This window comes from Dryobates pubescens, chromosome 29 (assembly GCF_014839835.1).
Source record: "Dryobates pubescens isolate bDryPub1 chromosome 29, bDryPub1.pri, whole genome shotgun sequence".
Lineage (NCBI taxonomy): Eukaryota > Metazoa > Chordata > Aves > Piciformes > Picidae > Dryobates > Dryobates pubescens.
The window spans coordinates 2629904-2651661 of NC_071640.1; the positions used below are offsets into that span (position 1 = coordinate 2629904).

The 21758-nt window shown below is 52.1% G+C and overlaps 1 protein-coding gene and 1 non-coding gene across 2 annotated transcripts; one reads left to right on the forward strand and one right to left on the reverse strand.

Moving 5' to 3' along the window:
* The first annotated feature begins 542 nt into the window (after window positions 1-542).
* WDR5 (WD repeat domain 5) lies at window positions 543-19144 on the forward strand. Its single transcript, XM_054174427.1, has 14 exons — window positions 543-677; window positions 2925-3133; window positions 4414-4522; window positions 5837-5910; window positions 10478-10567; window positions 11211-11300; window positions 12482-12565; window positions 13225-13280; window positions 13422-13468; window positions 14720-14795; window positions 14955-14988; window positions 16765-16839; window positions 17846-17933; window positions 19043-19144. The coding sequence occupies exons 2-14, from the start codon at window positions 3053-3055 to the stop codon at window positions 19141-19143; spliced, it is 1005 nt and encodes a 334-aa protein (XP_054030402.1). The 5' UTR covers window positions 543-677; window positions 2925-3052; the 3' UTR covers window position 19144.
* Window positions 19145-21630: 2486 nt separating this feature from the next.
* Window positions 21631-21758, reverse strand: LOC128898674 (U6atac minor spliceosomal RNA). The gene has a single exon (XR_008462942.1). It is a non-coding gene; the product is annotated as a U6atac minor spliceosomal RNA (small nuclear RNA).

Genomic DNA, 21758 nt, shown 5'->3' on the forward strand with positions numbered 1-21758 from the left:
GGCTCCCCTTCAGCTGCTGTTGCCCAATGCCCAGATCCTTTTCCTCTGGGCAGTTTCCAGCCACTCTGCCCCATGGCTGCAGCATTTAGAATAGACTAGAATAGAATCAACCAGGTTGGAAAAGACCTTTGAGCTCATTGAGTCCAACCTATCACCCAACACTATCTGACCAATTCAACCATGGCACCAAGTGCCTCATCCAGGCTCTTCCTAAACACCTCCAGGGATGGGGACTCCACCACCTCCCCGGGCAGCACATTCATTCATGGGGTTGCTGTGACCCAAGTGCAGGACTCAGCGTTTGGCCTTGTTGAGCCTCATCCCACTGACCTCAGCCACCGGATCCTTTCTGCCTGCCTACACCCCCCTGTAGAGCCTCCCGGTGAGAGCAGGGGAAAAGGCCGCAGCCAAGCCTGGGCCTGCCCGCCCGCGCTCGCGTTCGCAGCACTTTTGGCTCTCGGGCCCATCCGTAGCCCTCCCGGGAGAGAGCGGCATTGTGCAGCCTTTGGCCCGCACCGCGCATGCGCCGTCCCACATTCCCCCGCCTGGCGGCCCCGGAGCTGCCGCCGCCGTCGCGTTGCCCCCTCCCCTTCCCGCGGCCGCGCTCCTCCTCGCCGCGGAGGAGGCGGCGGCACCGCCACCTCCGCCTGTTCCCCTTCCCTTCCCCCTTTCCCCCGGTAAGTCACCGCGAAGCGCAGGGCGGGGGTTTGGGGCTCGGGCCGGTTTCTCCTCCCGTCTCCTCACCAAGCGCCGGGCTCCCGCAAGCGCCGTTCCCCGCGCGCGGCGCCGCCTTCCCTCAGGAGCCCACTCCCCCCCTTCTCTCTCCCCCCCCCTTCCCCCCCCCTTTCCTCCTTCTCCGGCTCCTTTCCCGCCTCCTCCTCGCGGGGGGCGCGCGCACCGAGCCCGCGCGCGCCGCGGGCGGGAGGCTCCGCAGCCCGGTGGGACCCCTCCCGGGGCCCGGGATCCCCCCACACACGCCCCCAAAGTTTGGTGGTCCCCGAAGGAAACTTGCCTTCACCCCTCAGCCCCGAGCGTGGCCAGGCGAGGGCGGGTGGGAAAGGGGCGTTGGTTGGTAGCCGGCGGCCTGGTGCTGCCGTGTCGGTACCGCATGGGCAGCCGTGGGGATTGTGCCGCTGCTGCGAGGTGGTAGGGAACGCGCCGCGACCCCCGAGAGACCCTCGGGGCTGGCAGCTGGGGTCCTGCTGGAAGCGGGGGGTGGTGCTGGTGGGGTGCTGGTGGGGTGCTGGTGGAGGGATGGGAGCTGCTGGAAGGGTGCGAGCCTCTGGAAGGGCGATCGTGGAGGGGTGGCAGATGCCGGGGGTGGGGGTTGCTGGTGGAGCGGTGGCAGATGCCGGGGCGGGGGGTTGCTGGTGGAGGGGTGGCAGATGCCGGGGGGTTGCTGGTAGAGGGGTGGCAGATGCTGGAGGGGCGGGAGCTGCTGGAGGGATAGAAGCTGCTGGAGAGGTGGGAGATGCTGAAGGGGTGCTGGTGAAGGGACGGGAGCTGCTGATGGAGGAACGGTGCTGGAGTGGAGAGGGAGGGTTGGGGACTGCTGGAGGAGATGGTTGGAGGGGTGTGGGCTGCTGGAGCCCAGGGTTGTGCGGGGGGATGCTGTGGTGCTGAGTGCTGGCAGTGAGATCCATGCTCGTCGAAGTTCCCAGGTTAATTCCGGATGGAACAGATCTAATCTGCATTAGGAAACTTGAGTTTCTTATTGTTGCGACCAGCAGTTCATCCGTGGTGTGGGGAGAGGGCTGAGGAAAGCAGGCAGGCAACTGGTGGTGCCTTGCTCTGCACCCTCCCGAGGAGGAGATGCTTCAAATGCCAGCGGTTGCTGGAAGAGCAAATGCTCCTGCTCCCAAACCTGCTGCCACCCCCGAAGAGAATGGTGCCAGCGGTGGGCCGTGGGGACCGTACTCTGGAGACAGACCCTTGCAGCTTGAGCTGGAGGCTTCCCCAATGCTGAGCTAAACCTTGCTGAGCTGCAGTGGAGATTTGTTCCATCTGCAGCATCAACCCTGATTGCTGAGCGCTGGCACGGTGCAGGGTCAGGTTCTGTTACAGAAAGCGAGTCTGGTGAGACTAAGACAAGGCTGGCTTTCAGTCAGGTGGAGGTCTCAGGTGGGGAAGGGTGTGATTTGATGCTCAAACCATTTTAGGGGGGTGGAAATATGAGCCTGAAATAACTTGCATTGCAAGCAGGGTAGATTTAGATCAGACATCAGGAAGAAATTCGTCCTCATGAGACACTGGAACAGGTTGCCCACGCAGGCTGTGGATGCCTCCTCCCTGGAGGTGTTCAAGGCCAGGCTGGAATCGGGCTTTGAGCAGCCTGGGTTGGTGGGAGGTATGTACCCCTTCCCTGGATGATCTTGAAGGTCCCTTCCAGCCCAAACCATTCTGTGTTTCTATGAAGGAAAGGCCTTAAACTTTGGCAATGCCTGCTGGGTTTTGCCTTTGTCGTGATCTTGTATTCTGCACCTTATTAAATCAGGGAAAGGGAGGCCCTGGAGGCTGTTCTCCCACCTTTGACAGAGACTGGTGTGCTTTGGTGGACATGGCAGCCCTGGCTTAGTGTTTGGACTTGATCTTAAAGGTCTTTACCCAAACAGCAACCTGAACCATGCTGTGCTTCTGTGTGTTCAGAACTTGGTAGTAATGTTTTGGGCACTGAGATGTGAAACCCCCTCTGCCTCTGGAAGCCTTTCCCTGGAGCGGAGCAGAGCGGAGAGAAGCTTCCCGAGACGTGCCGAAGGGATCTCGGTCTTCCACGTTGGCAGGCCTGAGGGCCTAAAATCCTGCTGTGCTGCTGAACAGCTAGGGGAATATGAGTTGGCTGGCCACCTGCAGTTGGGCTGCTCTGCCCCTTCTCGCTGCTGGGGAGCTGTGTGACAGCTGCTGAGGATCTCCTCTTTGGTTTCCAGGTTTTCCTTGCAGCGCGGTTCTCCTCTCCGTGGCGAGCGCTGCCTGCCTTCTTTTTTTTTTTTAACTGAAGCAGTGCATTCATTCTCCCCTTCAAGCACCATAAGTCTCACTTGCCAGCTCCAGAACCATGGCAACAGAAGAAAAGAAGCCAGATGCAGAATCCACCAAAACACAATCTACTCCTTCCTCCTCGACCAATCAGAGCAAGGTGTGTGCGTGCGTGCGTGCGTGCGGCTCCGAACAATATCCCTGTAAATACACATGGCAGCTACCTGCATATGCAACAGGCAGGCCACAACCAGAGGACTGAAGCCTCAGCAAGAGCTTCTCCAGATCTCTGCTGCTGCTGCTGTCTGAAAGCATGCAGAGGATTTGATGGGAAAGGCAGATGGAGCTCAGCCTCTTCCCCGGTGCCAGGGCCTCGGGGAAGTTCTTGCTAAGGAAATGCTTCTTGTTGCTTTGAGCCTTCCAAAGGTTTGTATCCTTGGAATGCCTAAAGGTGACTGGCATGGTGAATCCCCCACTGTAGGTGCAAAGTGGGGCAGCAGTCGTTGTTGAGACTCTTCTGAGGCCTGCAGGTGCTCACAAAGGAGTTGTTATTGTCTGTGAAGCCTTCACAAGGGGTGAAAAGGGGAAAAAGAATAAGGCAGGGTGGTTTGGGTTTTGTTTCTTCAGGAGTATGGAGAAATTGGCCTGTGATTTAATTCATGATAAGGATGAAAACTGCAAACACTTAAAGGCACTCCACAGATCAATACCAAGAGGGTTATTTCGATCTGTCAGGCGCTTTGTGGTCGGACTGCTGGCTTACTCTCAGCTGGGCTTTATTGGCTTGGATGAAATGAGGTGGTCTTGTGCCTATAACCCCAGACAGCAAGGGCAGCAAGCTGGTGAAGGGTCTGGAGAACAAATCTTTTGCTGAGGGAACTGGGATTGTTTAGCCTGGAGAAAAGGAGGCTGAGGGGAGGCTGCCTGGCTCTCTGCAGCTCCCTGCAAAGAGGTTGGAGCCAGGTGGGGTTGGTCTTCTCTTCCAAGCAGCTGGTGATAGGATGGGAGGAAACAGCTCAAGCTGTGCCAGAGGAGGTTTAGGTTGGACATTGAAAGAAACTTCTTCACTGGAAGGGTTCTCAGACACTGGAACAGGCTGCCCAGAGAGGTGTTTGAATCCTCATCCCTGGAGGTGTTTAAAAGACACAGAGATGTGGTGCTGAGGGCTGTGGTTTAGCAACAGACTTGGTAGAGTTAGAGAAGAGTTGGCCCCAGTGATCTGAAAGGTCTTTTCCAATCAGTTCTGTGATTCTGATTTGATTCTATAGTTTGTTGTTCTGGATTCAGAGGAGGGATGAGGGGAGGAATGTAAACACTGGGATCTGATAGGGTGGGGATCCATGCAGTCCATGGCTGTAGTGACCCAGTCTGGCACAGAGCTTGTTGCTGAGATCCTAAGTGGGGCATTTCCTCAGCTCATTCATGGCTATTTTCTTGCAGCCTGCACCACTGAAACCAAACTACGCTCTCAAGTTCACCTTAGCAGGACACACAAAAGCAGTCTCCTCAGTAAAGTTCAGCCCCAATGGGGAGTGGCTTGCCAGCTCCTGTAAGTATTGCTGTCTTGGCATCTCATTTAAATGGGGGGCCTTTGAGAACTGCCTGTCTTTAGTGTTGTCTCCATCAGATGGGAGAAGCATGTCATGGGTCTTGCTCAAAAGGAACAATACCCAGGCTGTCAGTCTTGGGCATAATGTGCTTCAAGCTTTTTAAGCTCTGGTGCTTTGAGCACAGGGTCTGTGTGTTGCCTTGCTGCAGAGTCTTCACCTTCCTTTACTGAGCAAATGGGCAAAAAGCAAACACAGGATTCTTCTCCTGTGCAGAGAAACCCCAGGTGCTGTTCTGTAGTCAGTAAAGACACAGCCTAAGCTCTTAAATTAAACATTGTGTGCAGCATCTTCAGGCAAAGCTTAGCTCTGGGAGGTGAGGAAGGTAGCTTTGTGCTGCTGGACTGGGCTGCAGAGTGTGGTGTGGAGGACTGACCACATGCTTCTGTCAGCATGCCTGTGGTGTTTAATACCTGAGAGCCTTTCACTACCCCACTGAAGGGTACAGAAGGTTATTCTCAAGAGCATTTCACTATTTACTGCCTTAAGTGGCAGGTCAAGTCCTCTTCCTGTCAGCTTTACTGTCTCCTAAAAGTTTTTGGGCAGTCAATATTGCTGACAGCTTTCCTTTGAGAATGTGATTATCTGTCCCTGGGGTATCCAGGGAGGATCTGGATGTCAGGAAAGGGCAATTGGAGAGAACATTGTTGGATATGATGGTGAGGGCCACTTGAACATCTTCCAGACATGGGAATGACTTAGATCTTTGGTTCAACTGCATGTTGCTTTAAAACCTGTGCAGTGAGCCCTGTAAAAATCCTTTCTGTCTGGATGTATCCTCAAAAGTCCCTTCTCACCCACCCAGGTTTTGCAACCTCTTTCCCTGGCAAATACCAATCTCTGGTGTGTTTTGCAGGTTAACATGGTTAAATCTGCTGGGGGGTTTGCAGGCCTTAACTCAGTCCAGCTTGGGGTGTGATTTTTGTTCCTTTTGGGGCAAAAGCCTTTTCAGCATTCCTCTGGAGCAGTGCTGCTCTTAACCACTGGCAGCCTAAACCAAATGTAGAAACCCAAGTTGTCATCAGAGAGAAACTAAAGCTCAGGAGACTCTCTGCATTCCAGGCAGTTTATGTCATCTCAGCTGTTGCAGCCTGGTGTGTAAGAAACTGTTCTGTACCAATCACATCCTATGGAGACACTCAGGTCTGCAGAACTGCTCAGTGGCTGCAGGGTAGCTAACATATTTCATGCCACCTGGAGGGGACAGCTGTGCCTTGGAGTGCTGCTCATCTTTTAATTGGCACATTCTTTTCCAGCTGCTGACAAGCTCATTAAAATTTGGGGAGCATATGATGGCAAGTTTGAAAAAACAGTATCTGGCCATAAGCTGGTGAGTATGAGGAGATCACTGTGTCTGTGGGCATGGATTTGCCTGGGAAGAGTTTTGCTTGCTTTTCCTTCCCCAGAAATTTTTCATTCTTGGTTCATTTGACTTGTAAAAGGTTTGGTTTTCAGTCTCTTTTGCACTACATTGTTTACACAGCCCCTGTGCAGCAGCCTGCAACTGGAGTTGCTGAAGTAACACCAGGTCAGGCTGGAAATATGGGTGAAGTGCAGGCTGCTGGTGAAGTACCTGCATGCACACTGCCTGCCCACTTCCCTGACTCCCTCCATTGCAGTAGCACCAACCTCAGTCATGGGGCTGTGCTTTCACAGAATCATAGAATTGAATCATAGAATTGTTAGGGTTGGAAGGGGCCTCAAGGCTCAGCCAGTTCCAACCCCCCTGCCATGGGCAGGGACTCCTCACACTACAGCAGGTTGCTCACAGCCACCTCCAGCCTGGCTGCAAACACTTCCAGGCAGGAGGCTGCCACCACCTCCCTGGGCAACCTGTGCCAGGCTCTCACCACCCTCATAGGGAAGAATTTCTTCCTAACATCCAATCCCAACCTACCCATTTCTAGTTTTGCTCCATCCCCCCCCAGTCCTATCATTCCCTGACACTCTCAAAAGTCCCTCCCCAGCTTTCTTGGAGGCCCCTTCAGATACTGGAAGGCCACAATTAGGTCTCCTCAGAGTGCTCTCCAGACTGCACAACCCTACCTCCCTCAGTCTGTCCTCACAGCAGAGCAGCTCCAGCCCTCTGCTCATCCTCATGGCCCTTCCTTCTCTGGACACCTTCCAGCACCTCCAGCTCCTTCTTGTAACAGAGGCTCCAGAACTGGACACAGAGCTCTAGGTGTGGTCTTCCCAGAGCATAGTAGAGGGAGAGAATCACCTCCCTGGCCCTGCTGGCTATGCTTTTCTTGCTACAGCCCAGGCTCTGGTTGGCTTTCTGGGCTGCAAGTGCACCCTGGAGGCTCATGTGGAGCTTCTCATCCACCAGCATCCCCAGGTCCTTTTCTTCAAGGCTGCTCTCAAGCCAGTCCCTGCCCAGCCTATACTGGTGCCTGGGATTGCCCTGACCCAGATGCAAGATCTTGCACTTGGTCTTGTTGAACCTCAGGAGGTTGTCATGGGCCCAGCTCTGCAGCCTGTCCAGGTCCCTCTGGATGGATCCCTTCCCTCCAGCTGTCTGCTGCACCACACAGCTTGGTGTCATCAGCAAACTTGCTGAGGGTGCACTTAATGCCACTGTCCATGGCACCCACAAAGATATGAAACAAGCCTGAGGGTGTGCTCAGTGCCACTGTCCATGGCACCAACAAAGATGTTAAACAAGCCTGAGGGTGTGCTCAATGCCACTGTCCATGGCACCAACAAAGATATGAAACAAGCCTGAGGGTGTGCTCAGTGCCACTGTCCATGGCACCACCAAAGATGTTAAACAAGCCTGAGGGTGTGCTCAATGCCACTGTCCATGGCACCACCAAAGATGTTAAACAAGCCTGAGGGTGTACTCAGTGCCACTGTCCATGGCACCAGCAAAGATATGAAACAAGCCTGAGGGTGTGCTCAGTGCCACTGTCCATGGCACCACCAAAGATGTTAAACAAGCCTGAGGGTGTGCTCAATGCCACTGTCCATGGCACCACCAAAGATGTTAAACAAGCCTGAGGGTGTACTCAGTGCCACTGTCCATGGCACCAGCAAAGATATGAAACAAGCCTGAGGGTGTGCTCAGTGCCACTGTCCATGGCACCACCAAAGATGTTAAACAAGCCTGAGGGTGTGCTCAATGCCACTGTCCATGGCACCAACAAAGATATGAAACAAGCCTGAGGGTGTGCTCAGTGCCACTGTCCATGGCACCAACAAAGATGTTAAACAAGCCTGAGGGTGTGCTCAATGCCACTGTCCATGGCACCAACAAAGATATGAAACAAGCCTGAGGGTGTGCTCAGTGCCACTGTCCATGGCACCACCAAAGATGTTAAACAAGCCTGAGGGTGTGCTCAATGCCACTGTCCATGGCACCACCAAAGATGTTAAACAAGCCTGAGGGTGTACTCAGTGCCACTGTCCATGGCACCAGCAAAGATATGAAACAAGCCTGAGGGTGTGCTCAGTGCCACTGTCCATGGCACCACCAAAGATGTTAAACAAGCCTGAGGGTGTGCTCAATGCCACTGTCCATGGCACCAACAAAGATATGAAACAAGCCTGAGGGTGTGCTCAGTGCCACTGTCCATGGCACCAACAAAGATATGAAACAAGCCTGAGGGTGTGCTCCATGGCACTGTCCATGGCACCAACAAAGATATGAAACAAGCCTGAGGTTGTGCTCAATGCCACTGTCCATGGCACCAACAGAGATGTTAAAGTAGCCTGGTGCCAGTGCTGATCCCTGAGGGACTCCCCTTGTCACTGGCCTCCACTTGGCCATGGAGCCATTGACAGCCTCCCTGTGGGTGCAGCTGGCTTTCCTGGGTGGAAGTCCCTGTCAGCTCTTAACACTGTGTCCTGCTCCATCTTCCCTCTGTGTATGGAGGGGGATGGGAATGCCATTTAAGGAGGCTGCCCTTTTCTTGTGGCTTTGCCTACACAAACACACCACTTACTCATTCTGCACAGCTCTGAAGAAAGCACAAATCCCAGACCCTTTGGGCTTTGGGTTCAGAAGTTCCTTACACACTGAAGTTTCCTAAGCAAGGATAAGGATTTGCCTGAAAGAAATAAAAAGAATAGAATCTTCTTTTTCTCCAGCCTTTAGGGACACAGAATGTAAAGAGCAAAGCATTTCCCATGAGGAGAAGCCACCCAGAGTGGTTTCTGTGGCATACTGCCAGGACACCAAATTACACAGTGAAAGAGTGAATAGAATAGAATAGAATTAACCAGATTGCAAAACACCTTTGAGATCATCCAGTCCAACCTAGCACCCAACACCGTCTGATGAACTCAACCATGGCACCAAGTGCCTCATCCAGGCTCCTCTTAAACACTTCCAGTGATGGGGACTCCACCACCTCCCTGGGCAGCACATCCCAATGGCCAATCTCTCTTGCTGGGAAGAATTTCTTCCTCACCTCCAGCCTGAACCTCCCCTGGCACAGCTTGAGACTGTGTCCTCTTGTTCTGGTGCTGACTGCCTGGAAGAAGAGACCAACCCCCACCTGGCTACAACCTCCCTTCAGGGAGTTGGAGAGAGCAGTAAGGTCTCCCCTGAGCCTCCTCTTCTGCAGGCTAAGCAACCCCAGCTCCCTCAGCCTCTCCTCCCAGGGCTGTGCTCCAGACCCCTCCCCAGCTTTGTTGCCCTTCTCTGGACACCTTCCAGCAGCTCAACCTCTTTCCTAAGCTGAGGAGCCCAGAACTGGACACAGGACTCAAGGTGTGGCCTACCCAGTGCTGAGCATAGGGGCAGAATGAGCTCCCTGCTCCTGCTGGCCACACTGTTCCTGATGCAGGCCAGGATGCCATTGGCCTTCTTGACCATCTGGGCACACTGCTGGCTCATGGTCAGCCTACTGTCAACCACTGCCCCCAGGTTCCTTTCTGCCTGGCTGCTCTCAGCCACTCTGCCCCCAGCCTGTAGCACTGCCTGGGGTTGCTGTGGCCAATATGTAGAACCTGGCACTTGGATGTGTTCAATCTCCTGCCCTTGGACCCTGCCCATCTGTGCATCTCAGGGAGTATCATAAAAGGTCCTTTTTCTAGATACAATAATTGGCATGAAATCCAGGACTGTCAGGCTGGAAAATGGAATCATTTCTTTGGCCTACAAAACTTCTTTTTGTCATTTCTGGGGCCTTGAGCAACCTGGTCTGGAAGCTGCCCCTGCCCAAGGCAGAGGGGTTGGAGCTAGATGGTCTTTAAGGTCCCTTCCAACCCATACCACTCTGTGAGTCTCTGAGTGCCAAGAAAGGGTGGTGGTGGCCACAGTCAGAGCTATGTGAACAAGCCCCTGATGTTTTTGGAGTGTGTGGCTCAGCTTAAAATGGACAAGTGTCAAAGGAGCTCTCAAGAATAGGAATAGGAATAGAAGAGAATAGAATAGGAATAGAAGAGAATAGGGAGAGGGGAGGGGAGGAGAGGGCAGGAGAGGGCAGGGGAGGGAAGGGGAGGGCAGGGGAGGGGAGGAATGGAAGAGAATAGAATAGAATAGGAATAGAACAGAATAGAGTAGGAATAGAACAGAATAGAGTACAATAGGAACAATAGGAATAGAACAGAATAGAATAGGAATAGAATAGAATTAGGAATAGAATAGAACAGAATAGAATAGAATTAGGAATAGAATAGAACAGAATAGAATAGAATTAGGAATAGAATAGAATAGAATTAGGAATAGAATAGAACAGAATAGAATAGGAATAGAATAGAATAGGAACAGAATAGACCAGACCAGACCAGACCAGGTTGGAAGAGACCTTTGAGATCATTGAATTGCCAGCTCTCAGTGCTGAGTTTTCTCTCAGGCTCCAGCTGAACATGACATGCAGCCTGTGTTGCCTGTTTTTCTGTGCCAGTGAACAAACAGAGCTGAGAATGAGAATTGTTTCCTTTTGTTTCAGGGCATCTCTGATGTTGCTTGGTCATCAGATTCCAACCTTCTTGTCTCTGCCTCTGATGACAAAACTCTCAAAATCTGGGATGTAAGCTCGGTAAGGGTAGCAGCTCACTCACCTTCCTTCTCCTCTGCTTTGGCATCTTAACTCATGGTCTTCTGAGAGGCAGCTGTGATGTGAGAAGGTAGAGTTTGAAGCACTGGCTCCTCTCTGGGTGATGTTCTTTCCTGCTTGCAACGAGCTGCTGGTTGAATGAGGCCATGAGGGAGTTGTGCTCTCTGCTTTTGGGATGCTTCTGGGCACCATGAGGAGTCTGGTTATCTGCTGAGAGCACTCAGGCCTTATGGTGGCAGTGCAACTGCAGGCTTCCTTTCTGGAAGCAGCCTCTCAGGGTGCAGCCTTCATATTGCAGCTTCACTTCTTGCCTCTCTCCCTCATCCTTTTCTGTGATCACAATGAGAGGTGGACAATTGGGTTGAATTTTGAGTGGGTGCTTTAAACTTCTTGGTCCTCCTGAGTTGCCCAAAGGGTTTCCAGCTTGGCTGCAGTCATTAACAATGGGTTGAGGTTTGGGTCTTTTCTCCTCCCCTGTTGTTTTGCTGCAGCTGGTCCTCTCCCCATCTCAGTCTGGGGTTAGGGCTTGGGTGCTGCAGGGTGATTAACCTTAGTGCAGCTCACCCAGCTGCATTCATCATGCTGAAGGATGCTGCATATTTAACTCTGCTGCCTTTTATTGCAGGGTAAGTGCTTGAAGACATTGAAAGGGCACAGTAACTACGTTTTCTGCTGCAACTTCAACCCTCAGTCAAACCTCATCGTCTCTGGATCCGTGAGTGATTGGCTGTTATCCTTCTCCTTTGTGCAAAGCAAGAGCTGCACACCCCTCTCAGCTGGCACCAAAGGGCACAGGCAGGCCCTTTTAGGGATCCTTGGCACAGCACTAGATCACAGTCACAGTCAAAGCTTTATTTTCTTAGCAGGATGTTATGATGAGTGTAGCACAGACTTTATGGTTGGAGTGGCACTGGGTTGCTTCCAGCAGGGTCCATGTGGTGCAGTTTGTAGGCATGCAGAATTTATGGTGCAACTTCTCACTTCTGTCACCTAGATTCTAGCTTGGAGCACAAGTTCTAATCACCTGCACCCTCTGCAGATCAGGTCAGGTCTTGATTCAGGGTTTGCTGTCTCAGTACAACAATTATCACCCAGACTTGGCTCACTCAATCCTCAGAGGAAGGTGTCCTCAGCTACTGAAGGGGTTATGATCTCCCTGTCCAGCAGCAGCTCTGGTCTGTATTCCCCACTTAGGACTTTTAAGCTGCTTGGTTTCATAGAGTTCATAGTGCTCTGGATGTGATTATGTTTCCCTCTCCTGGGATGGGTGATCAGCACCACCAGGCTGGCCAAGTGCCTGCAGCCTTCAAGGCTGAGGAAGGGAGTAGTCGGCCCAGTGCCCAGGAATCTTGAGGCTGGTGGGGAGGGGAGGAAGGAGAAATCTGTTTGCTTTGTCTGCTTGCTCCACAGGATTTTCAGGGCCTGTTAACAAGGGAAAAGGAATGAACACATGACCTGCTCAGGCACAGAGAATGGCAGCTTGCCTTATAAACTGGCCTTAGTTGTGCTAGCCACGGTGCCAAGGGCTGGCAGCAGGGGATGCTACCAGTCACAACCCCTTCCCATTTCAATCCTCTGCCTTCCTTCACAAACCCAGCTTGTAGCCAGGTGAAACTGCCCAGTGCCACTGCTGTCTCTGCCTGGGGACACAGTCACACCCTTAACCCATCCTCAACATGCAGCTCTCCTGTGTGCAGGGGAAGAGCTCAGGGAGCTCTCTTCCCCGGTCTGCCGGTTTCGCCCTGGGTGGTGGTGGTCTCCTTGCTGCTGCAGCGCAGCTGGAGGCAGGGCAGCTGTGTCTAGTCCAGCTGTGTCAAGCTCTAGTCGAGGTGTTAACCTTGCAGGCCTCAAACAGGTGCCTCATTAAAGCACTTTGTGCCTTTCTCCCATCTCCAGTTTGATGAGAGCGTGAGGATATGGGATGTGAAGACAGGGAAGTGCCTCAAGACGTTGCCTGCTCACTCTGACCCAGTTTCAGCTGTAAGTCCCTGCTGCTAAATAAATGCTCCAACCCTGCTTCTTTGGCTTAGCACAGCTCCTCTCCTGCCTCTCTTTGTGGCTTTCTGCTCTAACTCTTGTTATTTTTAAGCCCTTGCACAGTGCAGTGAATAGGCTGGGGTGGATTTCCCAGTGGCCACTGCTCAGCCAAAATGAAATGAGCTCTGTAAGAGTGGTAGGGATTTGGGGCCTGGGTTATTATTCTGAGTGCAGTTCAAGGCAATAAACTGATCTTGAAAGATATGGGGCTGCTTGAGGTGAAGAATCCCATGCCCTCAGAATGATAAGGTGCTATCTCCCTGCTGTTGTTTGAGCAGCTAAGGCTCTCTGAACACAGTGTCTGTGTGTTCATGTGCTTAGCTTCTGAAGAAACATGGATTGGAGTCCCTGAGGCTTGAATAAACAGCTGTGAACATCCTTCCCTCTCTGTAATCATGCCAGGCAGACTGAGGGGGAAAAGAAATTGTGGGGCTGACGATGTTATCCCTCCAAACTCCTGCCTGGCTTTTGTCTCAGGGGGACTTACTGCTCCCATCCACCCACAGTGGCAGTAAGGGGAGAGAAATGCTTCCAGTGGAGCTTAGAAAGTCATCCTTCTGAGCAGCAGGAAAGTTGACTTTTGCCCTTTTGTGCTGTTGTAGGTGCATTTTAACCGGGATGGATCCCTGATAGTGTCAAGTAGCTATGATGGACTCTGGTAAGTCTGTGTCACAGCTCCAATCCTCTGCAGTTAATAAAGAAAAGGGAGATTTGGGTTTGTTTTCTTAAAGCTTGTGATGTTAAAATGAGAACAGAGACTTCCAAACCCCCAGTGATGACTCTCCTGTCTTTTTGACAGTCGAATCTGGGATACAGCATCAGGCCAGTGCTTGAAAACACTGATTGGTGAGTAGGAACATTTCATAGAGTCATAGAACTGTCAGGGTTGGAAGGCACCTCAAGGATCAGCCAGTCCCAACCCCCCTGCCATGGTCAGGGACACCTCACACTACAGCAGGTTGCCCAGAGCCACATCCAGACTGGCTGCAAACACCTCCAGGCAGGAGGCTTCCACCACCTCCCTGGGCAACCTGTGCCAGGCTCTCACCACCCTCCTGGGGAACAACTTCTTCCTAACAGCCAACCTGAATCTCCCCATTTCTAGTTTTGCTCCATTCCCCCCAGTCCTATCCCTCCCTGACAGCCTAAAAAGTCCCTCCCCAGCTTTCTTGGAGCCCCCTTCAGATCCTGGAAGGCCACAATTAGGTCTCCTGGGAGCCTTCTCCAGACTCAACAGCCCCAACTCTCTCAGTCTGTCCTCATAATAGAGGAGCTCCAGCCCTTTGTGGCCCTTCTCTGGACATGCTCCAGCACCTCCAGATCCTTCTTGTAACAGAGGCTCCAGAACTGGACACAGAGCTCCAGCTGTGGTCTCCCCAGAGCAGAATAGAGAGGGAGAATCCCCTCCCTGGCCCTGCTGGCTCTGCTTCTCTTCCTGCAGCCCAGGATGTGATTTGCTTTCTGGGCTGCAAGAGCACACTGCTGGCACATGTTGAGCTTCCCATCCATGTTTCTTCTTTGTGCTCTGTGTTTTGCTCCTCAGTTGTGACACAGATGTTTTGCACTGTGCACAGTGGCTTCTTTAAGCTCTATTTTACTGTCTTGCCACCATTCTGTTAGTAGAGTGTTGTCCTTTCTGTTGCAGTAAGAGGAACTATCCTCTCCTGAGTGGAAATAAGCTTTGAGTGTTGTGTAGTAGAATCCTAGAATGGCTCAGCTTGGAAGGGACCTCAGAGATCATCTACTGCAACCTCCCCACCGTGGGCAGGGACATCTCTCAGACTCAGCTGCTCAAGGCCTCATCCAGCCTGGCCTTGAACAACATCTCCAGGGAGGAGGCAGCCACAACCTCCCTGGGCAGCCTGTGCCAGAGTCTCACCACCTTGATAACTGAAGAACTCCTTCCTAAGGTCCAGTCTAACTCAGTGAAGCAATTCACAGCAAAGTGTTGTCCAAACAAATCCTCTGGCTGTGGGGCAGCACAACTGTGGCCTGGTTAATGCTGCTTTTGATTTCCATTTGGGTTTTTTCCCCACTGGTTAATGCTGCTTTTGCTTTTCTTTGCCACTGCTTGATGTTGTTTTCTTCTCCCTGTAGATGATGATAACCCTCCTGTGTCTTTTGTGAAGTTCTCCCCCAATGGCAAATACATTTTAGCTGCAACTTTGGACAAGTAAGTATTTCATAAACCCAAGGGAAGAAAAAATCTCCCAGGCTTGGAAGTGTTTTGAGTATCAGACAAAATGATTTTGCTGCTCTTCACCATAGTCAAAAGAACTCAACATCTTTCTTTCTTTGTGTTTTTTTTCCCCCCTCCCCTGTTGTTTTCTAGCACTCTTAAACTTTGGGACTACAGCAAAGGAAAGGTAAAACCAACCCTGCCTTGCTCTGTGGACTTAGCTAAGCTTATGGGAGAACCTGGGTTTCATAGGAGCTTTTTAAACCTGCTTAAGATGTTAGGAATGCTGTGGATGACAGAATTTGTTACCCCTTTAGTGGAGAGGGATTAAAAATGCCTTTGAGGAAGGTAAAAAAAGGTGGTTGGACTCCTAAATAGCCCCAAAACCATTAAATAAACCTCAATTTCTCCATGCTTCTCTTCATGAACAGCAAACTGCTGTGGCTCTCTTGGTGCTAGTGAGAGCTTCAGGGTTGTGTTGTTGGGTTCCTCAAAATTGTTTAGAATAGAATAGAATAGAATAGAATAGAATAGAATAGAATAGAATAGACCAGGTTGGAAGAGACCTTCAAGATCATTGTGTCCAATCTATCATCCAGTACCACCCAACCAACTAAACCATGGCACCAAGCATCCTATCAAGTCTCCTCCTGAACACCTCCAGTGATGGTGACTCCACCACCTCCTCAGGCAGCCCATTCCAATGGGCAATCACTCTGTGTAAAACTTCCTCCTAACCTCCAGCCTAAACCTCCCCTGGCACAACTTGAGACTGTGTCCTCTTGTTCTGGTGCTGCTTGGCTGGGAGAAGAGACCAACCTCTGCCTGGCTATAACCTCCCTTCAGGGAGATGCAGACAGCAAGGTCTCCCCTGAGCCTCCTCTTCTGCAGGCTAAGCAACCCCAGCTCCCTCAGCCTCTCCTCCCAGGGCTGTGCTCCAGACCCCTCCCCAGCTTTGTTGCCCTTCTCTGGACACCTTCCAGCAGCTCAACATCTTTCCTAAGCTGAGGAGCCCAGAACTGGACACAGGACTCAAGGTGTGGCCTCAGCAGTGCTGAGCACAGGGCAGAATGACCTCCCTGCTCCTGCTTGCCACACTGCTCCTGATGCAGGCTAGGATGCCATTGGCCCTCTTGGCTGCCTGGGCACACTGCAGGCTCATGTTCAGCCTACCATCAACCAGCACCCCCAGGTCCCTCTCTGCCTGGCTGCCCTCCAGCCACTCTGACCCCAGCCTGTAGCACTGCCTGGGGTTGCTGTGGCCAATGTGCAGCCCCTGGCACTTGGATGTGTTCAATCTCCTGCCCTTGGCCTCTGCCCATCTCCAGCCTGTCCAGGTCCCTCTGCAGAGCCTCTCTACCCTCCAGCAGATCAACTCCTGCCCCCAGCTTGCTGTCATCTGCAAATGTACTGCTGATGGACTCAATGCCCTCATCCAGATCATCGGTGAAGATGTTAAAGAGCACAGGGCCCAGTACTGATCCCTGGGGCACACCACTGGTGCCTGGCTGCCAGCTGGCTGTGGCACCATTCACCACCACTCTCTGGGCTCAGCCTCCAGCCAGTTCCTAACCCATCGCAGTGTGCTCCCATCCAAGCCAGGGGCTGACAGCTTGGCCAGGAGTCTGCTGTGGGGGACGGTGTCAAAGGCATTGCTGAAGTCCAGGTAGACTACATCCACAGCCTGCCCCACATCCACCAGGCAGTCACCTGCTCATAGAAGGAGATCAGGTTGGTCAGGCCCGACCTGCCCTTCCTAAACCCATGCTGGCTGGGCCTGAGCCCTTGGCCATCCTGTAAGTGCTGTGTGACTGCACTCAAGTTTGTTGCAGGGCAGAGATGGCCTCTGCAGCCTCTAGATAAGCTGGCAGGGTGGGAAACACAAGCAGATATGTTTAGTCTGCTCTGACTTGTGGAAACAACTTCCCAGCTGTGTTCATGGCTTGTGGCTCTTCCTTTTCAGTGCCTGAAGACCTACACAGGACACAAAAATGAGAAGTATTGCATATTTGCTAATTTCTCTGTTACTGGTGGAAAGGTGAGTGGGGTTTGGGTTTGAGATGCCTTTGTGCCCATGGGATGCTTTTCTCTGTGGAAGAAACAGGAGTTTGGGGATGGGAAAACCTCCTTTGGTGCCTGTGAAACAGGCACCACAATGCAGTGGGGAAGAGAGTGTTCTAGAAGTGTTCTGAGCACTCTGGTCATAGAATTGATTTAGGTGGGGAGGGACCTTTGAAGCTTATTTTAGTCAAACTCCCCTGCAGTCAGACATCTGCAACTGGAGCAGGTTGCTCAGAGCCCCAAACAACCTGACCCAGGGTGGTTCCAGGGATGGGGCAGCTCCCACCTCTCTGGGCAAGCTGGGCCAGGCTCTCATCACTCTGTGTCAGAGGTGTCTTCCTCCTCTCCAGGCTGAACCTCCCTCTTGTAGTTCAAGCCATCACCCCTTGTCCTGTCACTGCACTCCCTGATCAAGAGTCCCTCAGCATCTTTTTAAATGGCCACTTTAAGTACTTGAAAGGCCACCAGAAGGCTTCCTTGGAGCCTTCCCTTCCCCAGGCTGAACAACCCTGACTCTGTCAGCCTGGTGTTGGTCTCTAGGTGGACTCAGTGCCCCATTGCAGGCTCCTGCTGCTGCAGCAGCAGCAGAGAACCTTCCTGCAGCAGGAGGGCAGCTGCTTGTCTGTGGGGTGGCCACAGCCAGGCAGCAATCAGCTGCCAGATGATAGGTTGGTGTGCTCTGGTTGAGGTGGCAGAGCAACTGAGCAGAGATGAAGTCCTTACTCAGATCCATCTGAGCACTTCTTGCTCTGTTGGTTTTCCTCCTCCTCTGACACAGGCCAGGGTGGAAGAAAGCTTTCTGCTGCCTGTATGCTCTGAATAGAGGCTGAGAGACTGAAACCCATCAAGCCTGTTGGAAGTGTTCATATGATGCTGATGAAATGTTTCACTTGGAGCTAAGGAGGAAGATTAACTGTTGTGTTTTGTTGTGTTTCTTGTTTGCCTGCCCCTTTTTTTCTCCCCCCACCCCTCTGCCCCTCCAGTGGATTGTGTCTGGTTCAGAAGACAACCTGGTTTATATTTGGAACCTTCAGACAAAAGAGATTGTACAGAAATTACAAGGACACACAGGTGTGGAAAAGGACTTGGGGTTTAACTGGTGGAGCATCCCTTGTGGCAGCTTGTGCAGAGGGCAGAGCTGGGAGCTGTTTGTGAATAATGTGTTTGGAGTTCTGGGAGGAGGAAGGAGCCCTTTGGCTGTGCTGTGTTTTAAAGTGCAGTAGCAGTAGGTTGGAAGAGGCCTCAGGGAGCATCTACTCCAACCACCCCACCATGAGCAGGGACACCTCTCAACTAGACTCAGCTGCTCAAGGCCTCATCCAACCTGGCTTTGAACACCTCCAGGGAGGGAGGAGGCATCCCCAGCCTCCCTGGGCAGCCTGTGCCAGAGTCTCACCACCCTTGTGCTGAAGAACTTCTTCAGCTCCAATCCAACCCTGCTCTGCCTCAGCTTCAGACCATTCCTTGTCCTGTCTTTAGACACCCTCATGAAAAGTCCCTCTGTAGCCTTCCTGTAAGATCCCTCTAAGGATCTAAGGTCCCCCTGGAGTCTTCTCCAGGCTGAACACCCCCAGCTCCCTCAGCCTGTCCTCACAGCAGAGCTGCCGCAGCCCTTGGATCATCTTCATTCCTCCTTGGGATGTGCTGCCCAGGGAGGTGGTGGAGTCCCCATCCCTGGAGGTGTTCAAGAAGGGACTGGATGTGGCACTTGGTGCCATGGTCTAGTCATGATGTCTGTGGTGACAGGTTGGACTCGATGATCTTTGAGGTCTCTTCCAACCTCAGTGATGCTGTGATCTTCATTCCTCCTCGGGATGTGCTGCCCAGGGAGGTGGTGGAGTCACCGTCCCTGGAGGTGCTCAGGAGGGGACTGGATGTGGCACTAGGTGCCATGGTCTAGTCATGAGGGGTGTGGTGACAGGTTGGCCTCGATGATCTTTGATGTCTCTTCCAACCTCAGTGATGCTGTGATCTTTGTGGCCTCCTCTGGCCTCACTCCACCATCTCCGGGTGCGAGGGGCAAGCAGAGCCGGAGGCAGGATCGGAGGTGGCGGGGTGGGGGTGTGGGGGTCTCGGCAGAGGAGAGGCAAGCTGGGAGGCAAGCTTTTTAACCTTCTGTGAGTAATTCCCCTTTTTTTCTTTCCCCTCCCCCGCCCCTTCCTTCCTTTCCCTTTGCTCAGACGTGGTCATCTCCACAGCTTGCCACCCGACAGAGAACATCATCGCCTCGGCGGCGCTAGAAAACGACAAAACCATCAAACTGTGGAAGAGCGACTGTTAAACACCCCCCCTCCCCCCCTCCCCTCCCCACCATCCCCCTTCCCCTAAACAAACAAACAAAAAACCCTTTCTGGGAATCACTTCAGAGACTGTCAGGACAGAAAGAAAAGAAAAAAAAAAAAAAAGAATATGTTTTTAGAAAAAAAAATACGAAAAAAAAAAGGACAAAAAAAAAACCACCACAAAGACAAAAAAAAAAACCCCAAGCAAACTCCCTCCCTCCCCTCCCCTCCCCACTCAAAACCCTTCCCCCCCATCAAAAGGTGAGGAGAAGAAATCCCAAGGTAGCAAAGAACCTGAAGAAGCTTTGCCCTAAAGTGGTTTCTTGTGAGCCTTTAGCCCCAAAGGGAACAGCTTAAAACCTGGGCAGGGTGGGTGGGGGTGGGGTGGGGGGTGGGGGAAACACCAAACCATGATCTTGGAACTAAAGATGCAGCCTCTCCTTTCTTTGTCTCCCAACCCCCCCCCCTTGCCTAATCTTTTTTTGGCAGGCAAATGGATCCTTCAGCTTTGGTTTGGACCCCCCCTCCTCTCCTGCCCTTTCTGCCCCCCTTCCCCTAGAGACAGAGGTGCTGTGCTTCAGCGGTGAGGTGGCCCCCCCGCTGCTGAGCGCTGCTCGGAGGAGGAGCTGCCAAGCCCGCTTGGTGCCAGCGCCTCCGCTCGCCCTGCCCTAGAGGTGTGTGGAAGTTTGGGTTGTTGGGTTACTCCTTTGACCTTCACCATGCTTTTTTATTTCTAGTTAATTTTTTTATGGGGGGGGGGGGGGGAAGGAGGAGGGTTTAATATTATTATTACTTCCCCTCCTCATCCCCCCCTCCCCCCCCCCCCAGAATGTAGCTCCTAAGTTTCTCCCCTGGGAAGTTTCTGCCTTGTTTTCACCTCGGGAGTGCTGCATCTTTGTGAAGGGTGCTTCGTTTCAAACACTCAGCTCAAACTTTGTGACCAAATAAAACCATCAAGTTCCAGAGGTTGGTTTTTTTTTTTTCCCCCCACCTCCCTCCCCTTTTTTTTCCCCCCTGTCCCCCACCCCTCCTGACTTGATTCCTGTGGTGAAATCTCCTCTTGTATAGTCGCTGACCTCTCGTTACGTGTGTTTAATAGATGCTGTTCTAGAGCAGAGTTCCACAAAGTTCTTCTGTTAACCATTAAACTGAATCCTGCTTGTAGTTGTTCTTGGCATATCTTGAATTATTTTTCCATGCTCCCCCACCCCCCCCTTCTCATCTGGTTCTGAAGCAAACTCACCCAACAATGTACATTCCTTTCAGTGTAAAAAGGAAACAAACAAACAAAACCAAACCCCCCCTCAGCCCCCAGACTTTTTGTATCTTGGAAATCCATGGTTCTGAAGCTGTATTGATGATGGCATGACTGTATCTATCTCAGCCTTTGGTATCCCCTTCCCTTTTTTTGTCACACCCACGTGGTATTTACAGCTCCAAAATGCCATATGCCATAATAAAGAGGTGGGATTTTCTGTGTATGCCTGCGCCGAGAGTGTGTCACTGACGTCCAGGTGGAACCTCCCTTGGGCTGTAGGAGGAGGTCGTCTGGGAGCCTCTTGGAGTGAGGAGGGGAGGAGGAAGAGGTGAAGAGAGGAGGAAAGGGGTGGGGAAGAGGGAGGGAGGGAAGAAGAGATGAAGAAAGGGAGGAGGAGGATGGAGAGAGTATGAAAGGAGGAGGAAATGAAGGGGAGAGTATGAAAGGAGGAAGAGATGAAGAAGGGGAGTGTGAAAGGAAGAGATGAAGGGGAGGAGTATGAGGGGAGAGTATGAAAGGAAGAGATGAAGAAGGGGAGTGTGAAAGGAGGAAGAGATGAAGGGGAGGAGGATGAGGGGAGAGTATGAAAGGAAGAGATGAAGGGGAGGAGGATGAAGAAGGGGAGAGTATGAAAGGAAGAGATGAAGATGGGAAGGAGGAGGATGAAGAAGAGCATATGAAAAGATGAATAAGGGGAGTATGAAAGATGAAGGGGAGAGTATGAAAGGAGGAAGAGATGAAGAAAGGAGGAGGAGGATGAAGAAGGGGAGCGTATGAAAGGAGAAAGATGAAGGGGAGAGTATGAAAGGAGGAAGAGATGAAGAAGGGGAGAGTATGAAAGGAGGAAGAGATGAAGAACGGGAAGAGGAAGAAAGGAGGAGGATAAAGAATGGAGGAAGAGATGAGGGAGGAGGAGGAAAAGGGGAGGCTAAATGGAAGAAGAACCGAGAAAGATGAGCAGTTCCCTGAGGTCCTTGAATTGAGGGGGCCCAGAGCTGGACACAATATTCCTCACACCTCTGTGGTTGAGACATCGCTTTGCTTTGCATTCAGTGCGGGCTGGCAGGAGCTGGAGCATGTTAGAACCTACTGAGGGAAGAAGAAAACATCACCTTGAGGCTGTGTTCTGCTTTTAGACAGAGGGAAAAGGAGAATCTGGGTGAAGAAAGGGGCGGGAGAGAGCTGGGGTTTTATGGATCCTCCCGGAAGGAAAAGGAAACAAACCAGTCCAAAAACATGGTTAGATGCCACGAAGTAGGTGGCAGTGCCTTAACCGTATGCGTGTTGTATAGGCCACAAGGGCCCCTTCCATCCTTATCAAGGGGAGTGCTAACCTTCTCTCCTTTCATACAACAC